This window comes from Petaurus breviceps, unplaced genomic scaffold (assembly GCF_028583685.1).
Source record: "Petaurus breviceps papuanus isolate PSGF00001 unplaced genomic scaffold, PetGlider_PUasm1.0 140, whole genome shotgun sequence".
NCBI lineage: Eukaryota > Metazoa > Chordata > Mammalia > Diprotodontia > Petauridae > Petaurus > Petaurus breviceps.
The window spans coordinates 16,614,621-16,620,620 of record NW_027185698.1 but is presented as its reverse complement, the minus strand read 5'-3'; the positions used below and the strand labels follow the sequence as shown (position 1 = coordinate 16,620,620).

General features: G+C 37.0%; 1 protein-coding gene across 2 annotated transcripts in view; it reads left to right on the top strand.

Annotated features, from left to right (window-relative positions):
* Positions 1 to 6,000, top strand: part of ANAPC4 (anaphase promoting complex subunit 4) — a 42,282-nt gene that overhangs the window by 12,328 nt on the left and 23,954 nt on the right. For both annotated transcript variants that reach the window (XM_069068960.1, XM_069068967.1), the window contains 3 exons: positions 2,709 to 2,793; positions 3,679 to 3,789; positions 5,518 to 5,601. In XM_069068960.1, the coding sequence (XP_068925061.1) occupies positions 2,709 to 2,793; positions 3,679 to 3,789; positions 5,518 to 5,601 (280 nt within the window). The remainder of the gene's footprint in view (positions 1 to 2,708; positions 2,794 to 3,678; positions 3,790 to 5,517; positions 5,602 to 6,000) is intronic.

The window sequence follows — 6,000 nt, the reverse complement described above, 5'->3', positions numbered from 1 at the left end:
ATATATATATTTCTATTCCCTTCAACTACTGAGAAAAGTTTCATAAGTTACAATTATTGTTTTTCTATGTAGGAATGTTAATAGTTCAACTTTGATAAGTTCCTTATGATTTCTTTTCCCTGTTTACCTTCTCATGCTTCTCTTGCTTCTTGTATCTGAGTGTCAAATTTTCTATTCGACTCTGGTTTTTTCAGCAAGAATGCTTGAAAGTCCTCTATTCCACTGAATGACCATATTTTCCCCTGAAACATGATACTCACTTTTGCTGGGTAGGTGACTCTTGGTTTTAATCCCAGCTCCTTTGACCTCCGGAATATCATATTCCAAGCCCTTTGATCCCTCAGTGTAGAAGCTGCCAGATCCTGGGTTATCCTGATTGTGTTTCCACAATGTTCAAATTGTTTCTTCCTGGCTGCTTGTAATCTCTCCTTAATCTGGGAATTCCGGAACCTGGCTATAATATTCCTAGGAGTTTTCTTTTTGGGATCTTTTTCAGGAGGTGATCGGTGGATTCTTTCAACCTCTGTTTTGCCCTCTGGTTCTAAAACATCAGGGCAGTTTTCTTTGAGAACTTCCTGGAGGATGATTTCTAGGTTCTTACTTTGATCATGGCTTTCATGTAGTCCAAAAATTTTTCAATGATCTCTCCTGGATCTATTTTCCAGGTCAGTGGTTTTTCCCATGAGATATTTCACATTGCCTCCTATTCTTTCATTTGTTTGGATCTGTTTAACAGCATCTTGATTTCTCATAAAGTCATTAGTTTCCATTTTCTCCAATCTAATTCTGAAGCAATGATTCTCCTCATTGAGCTTTTGAGATTCTTTTTCCATCTGGTAAATTCAGCTTTTAAAGGCATTCTTCTCCTCATTGCCTTTTTGAGCCTCTTTTGCCATTTGAGTTAGTCTATTTTTTAAGCTATTATTTTCCTCAGTCAGGCTATTGACTCTCATTTTGTAATTTTCTTGCATTATTCTCATTTCTCTTCCCAATTTTTCTTCCACTTCTCTTATCTGTTTCTTAAGGTCCTCTGTGGCCTGTAACCAGCTCGTATTTTCCTTTGAAGTCTTTGGTGCAGGAGTTCTGACTTCCTCCTGGTCCATGCTTTGTTCCTTTTTGTCCCCAAAATAGGATTCTAATGTTGGAATTTTCTGTCTGCTTTGTTTCCTTTTCCTGGTCATGTCACCCCTCAGTCACTTGACCCCTGGACTTTTTGCCACAGTAGGACTCTGCCACCAGACAGGGGAGCTTTCGTCCGAAATGCTGGGGTTTTCTCAGCTGCCAGAGGTATTAGATGGGTGCCCTCTCTGAGGTCTCCACATGCTCTGGCAAGCTGGACACACACCCCAGGACCTCCACCCTTGACTGCAGTCCAGATCCAAGCAGGTTAAAGCAAGAGCGATTACCTCTCAGACTGGTGCTTGGTCCCCCTACACTCTGCAGGCCAGGAGCTGAAGCTGCCATGTGGCACTGGCTGGCTGTGCCAGTGTCTCAGCCCCGGGGACCAAAGCCACACACTCCTACTTACTGGGTCCCAAAGTCCAGACTGCACTGACCTCTCACTTTGTTCTTTGCATCTATGTGTTGATAAATCTGGAAATGGCCACAGCTGCTGCTGATCTGGAGTCCTTCCTGCTGGCGGCTGGTCAAGCCCGCCCTGGGCCTAAAGCCTTGCTGTGTGGCTGGGCTTGGCTCCCAGAGCACTGTGCTGGCTGATTCCTGCTGGCCTGCTGGGCTGTTCTCAGGGGGAGATTAGCTTCTCTGTGTCATTTTGTGGGTTCTGCAGCTCCAAAGTTTGTTCAGAGTCCCCCTTTTACATGTATTAGGGAAGGTGGAAGCTGGAGCAGTGGGAGGTCCTGCTTCTACTCCGCCATCTTGACTCTGCCCCTTGAGAAGGAAGTTTTAAATGGACAGATCTTATGTGTTTGTACAGTTGATTTACTCACATTAAGCATTCTTTTAATATCTATCATTTAACTTGATTTTATTCTATGTCCTTTCATTTTGTCAATTTTAAAAATAGTTTTAAAAGTTTGTAACATCCCTTTTCTTATTTTCTTCAAGAGAAAAAAATTTTAATGGAGTAAAGAATTTTAATTTGAATTTTTGAATTTTAGAACTGTCATTTGCACTGCATTTTTAAAATCTTCAGGCCCCATCAAATATACTTACTGTTGAGGTGGAGGCAGCATATGGTACCTGGAGGAAAGAGCTAGGTACATGGTATGGACAAATCAGTTAGCCTTTCTAAACCTCTATTTACTTATTAGTAAAAAGCGGAGATAATAATAGTTGTGGTAACTACCTTGCAGGCTCGTTGTGAGAATCCAAGGGGCTGTATGCAAAGTGCTTTGTAAATCTTAAAATCTAAATGTCAGTATCATTGTAGTAGAACTGTGACACTAGCCACAAATAGGAAAAAGCATGGTGTTGGGGTTTTAATTATAATTTTCTACAGCCTGATCTCTTCCAGGCAGCAGGCCTTGCTAATTTGCACAGTTGAATTTTTGTACTACTTTTGAAAGGACTAGGAATGTTTAGCTGAATTTGACCAACAAATAAGTAGACTTGTTTTGGTTTATCAATTTCTGCTGCAGGAGAGCCTTAATATGTAGATTATATAGGAGTAGTCATTCAGAGCTGAGTTTTAGAGCTTGATTATTTCTATTGTTGATTGGTCCTCAGCTTGTTGCCTTTCCTTTAATTAGGCTTAATGCTCTTGTCCTTGGAGGAAACTCTGGGTTCATTGAGATCTATGCTTATGGAATGTACAAAATTGCTACTGTTACAGGGGTAAGTTTTCCTTGTATATTTTCCCTACGATTTCTTTTTTAATGTAGCAGCTAATTGGTTTATGAGAGGAGATTCAAACACGAACTTTTCTCATTTCCAGTGATTGAAATGACTATTCCTTAGATACTAATTGTGTGGGGTTTTTTTTCCTGAAAGGAATGATATTTTCTTATAATCTTATGAATTAAATTTGGAAGTTAGGGATTTCACTTATAATTCATACAAAGTATAAAAGTAAGAGATATGGTACCCATAAAGAGCAGGAGCATCATTAGTTGCTAATGGAATTAAAGGGAATCTTTTTAAAAAAAGATTGATGTGCTCCAAGTTGCTTTATCCTTTACGAACTCAGCTTTTTTTTGGGCCTGTCTATGGAGAATAAAGATAGAATTTGTGGTTAAAATACATCTAAGCTAAATTAATCAAAACTAGTTTTCTTTTGCTCCCTACCGCCAGAGTTAATTGCTGAACTTGCCTCCCTAAGTTCAGGTCTCCTCTTGTACCTCCTGAGGAGAGAGGGAAGAATTGGTGAAGGTAGAGGTACTGATTTTCTGCTGATTTCAGTTGTGGAAACTGACTTTAATTTGGGTAACCAAAGGGGAGGGGAGAAATAGAGAGAAGATACAGAGAAATACAGATCATTTCCCTGAATTGAGCATAAATATGCAGGTAGGTTTGACACCCCCCAGATACACAACAAAGAGAAGGCAAGAACCTGAACAGTGGAGATTTAGGTTGCCTGAGTTGTTCCATTTTCTAGGTTTTACATAGATAGGTTTTTGCCTCATACATTATACACAAAGATAAAATAATGCATTAATATTAAAAATGTTATTTGAGTAAAATGAACAAATAAAATTTATGACTGGAATCTTACTTTTTCAGGTTTCTGGTTCATGTCTCGGCTTATGCTTATCTAGTGACTTGAAATCATTATCAGTTATTACAGAGACAGCAGATTCTACCAGTATTATATCAGAAATTTCATATTTTCAGGTGAGTAAAACTGAATTTCAGAGCAATATGAAATGCAGTCTTTTTCTTTTAGACATGCTATTCATACCTGTTGATTCCAATGACTGAGGACCATTTTGATGATCTACAGCACAATAATATTAATAGCTGAAAATTATAGAGCTCTTTAAGACTTGCAAAGGACTTTGCATATATTATCATATTTGAATTTTACATGACTCTGAGATAGGCACCAAAGGTGGTATTATCATCTCCATTTTACAGATGAGGAACTTGAGGCTCATAGAAAAATGATATCCATAGTCACAGTGAAAACAATTTGTCTGCACACAGTCTGCATGAGACAGAATCTGAATCCAAACCTTCTTCCCTGATGATAAAACTGGCACATATCTACTATTCCATACTTCTATTTTCTTTCTTTAAAGAAAAATTAGCACTCTTTTTGAATTTCCACATCTTTTGTAGGTAAAATACCATTGTAGAAATTGTCATTTCAACAGAGAAACCATATATTAGAATTGGTTCTGTGTCCTAGAGTATGCCCCATAGAAACAGTAGCATTGTTGGTCTGATTATGATGAATTCTACATATACCAAATACTCTTATATTTTGAATCTTTACTGTGGTGACTGTGTAATAGAAATACTCAGTAATTTTAAAACTGAGAGAAACACAAAACAAAAAAAACATTATTGTTTATTTGCTTTGTAGGTATGGTTAAAGGGAAAGGCAGGCAGCAAGATTAGTTAAATGTCTAGTATTTGCCTGGCACTGAGCTAAGTGCTTTACAAATATCTCATTTGATAGGATAGGAGAACTGAGCTATGACAAAGCTGAGTTGTTTATATTTCAGTAATCCTACCATTAGCTAGAAATTTTCCTGCCTCAAATATGGACCCACCTAATCAATGCCCACATAAATTCCCAAACTACCCACAAAGAGAAAACACTTAAAAAGATCCAGTGAGTGGCACATCTGCCTAATACCTTCCTTCACTACTTCAGTTCAGCAGACATAATAAATAGCTAGTTTGTAGAACAGTGTGCTTTTAACTGGATAATATAGAAACACTAGATGAAGCACACTCTTTGTTTTCACGCAGTTTACAATTAGAAAGGTATTACTATTAAAAAAATAGAGAGTGCATTAGAGAGGTACATAGTGCTGTGCCTGGACAGAGATGAGTATTTTGATGACTGCTCTGTGTATTTTTTTAATGAATCATCTGTGTGAATTTGTAATCCGTTTTATATAACTATTCCCAGTAATCTTCTGAAATAAGTTGTTGCAATTATTTTAATTTTATGAATAAGAATTGTGATCCAGAGGGGTTGCCTACTTGCCCAGAAGATAAGATTAGAAAACCCTAAGATTTGCATTCCTTTGCTCAGCACTGAAGTAGTGTGTTTTTAAAACCAACTTACTGTTTGGAATATTTCTAAAACATTCTTTTGTAGATTGTGACAAAATCATTGTATTTTACAATTGGAAAGGGATTTCATATGATGTGTGCATGAGTGTGTATTCCTTAAAGTTAGCGAAAACCGGTCACCTGTTGATACTTCTGAAAATGCTGTGAGATTTGAAGTCGGGGATTCTGGCCACTAACTTGTATATTAAATGGTCTGTGTTTCTTGTAGTTCTGTGTCTCCCTGGACATATTTTTTGATAGTGATTTAGCTTTAAACTAAGTTTAAAAGGAAGCATCTGGTTTCACTGCAATTTCTTCTGTTGAACTTTACAGCTTGATACTAGCCTGTTGTCTACTTACTTACCTGAAGTTACTCGGATGGCCCGAAAGTTTACTCATATTTCAACTCTTTTGCAGGTATTTATTTAAAGCTTGTTTTATGCAACTCTTAAGTTGTTGATTTCTTCAGTTCCTTATGTACCAAATGCATAAATTTTCACTTCTTAAGATTCCTCAACTCTATGATAATTTATGTTAGGATCACTTTGTATCAGTCTAAAGAATGGAAAATTTATTGATGCTTTCTAAAAAAAATTGAACATTTTTGATGACAGTTCAAATACTACTTTGATAATTTTTAAAATTTAATTTTAGGGTGTTATAGACTATACAACATCTCATTCACCTACTTCTAAATGACAGTGCACTTTTAGAGGCCAGTGTCTATCTCGAGTTCTATTTTAAAACTTGATTCATATCAACTTACATGATTTGACCAAACATTCATTTTGGCTATCAGTATAATCTGAAACATGC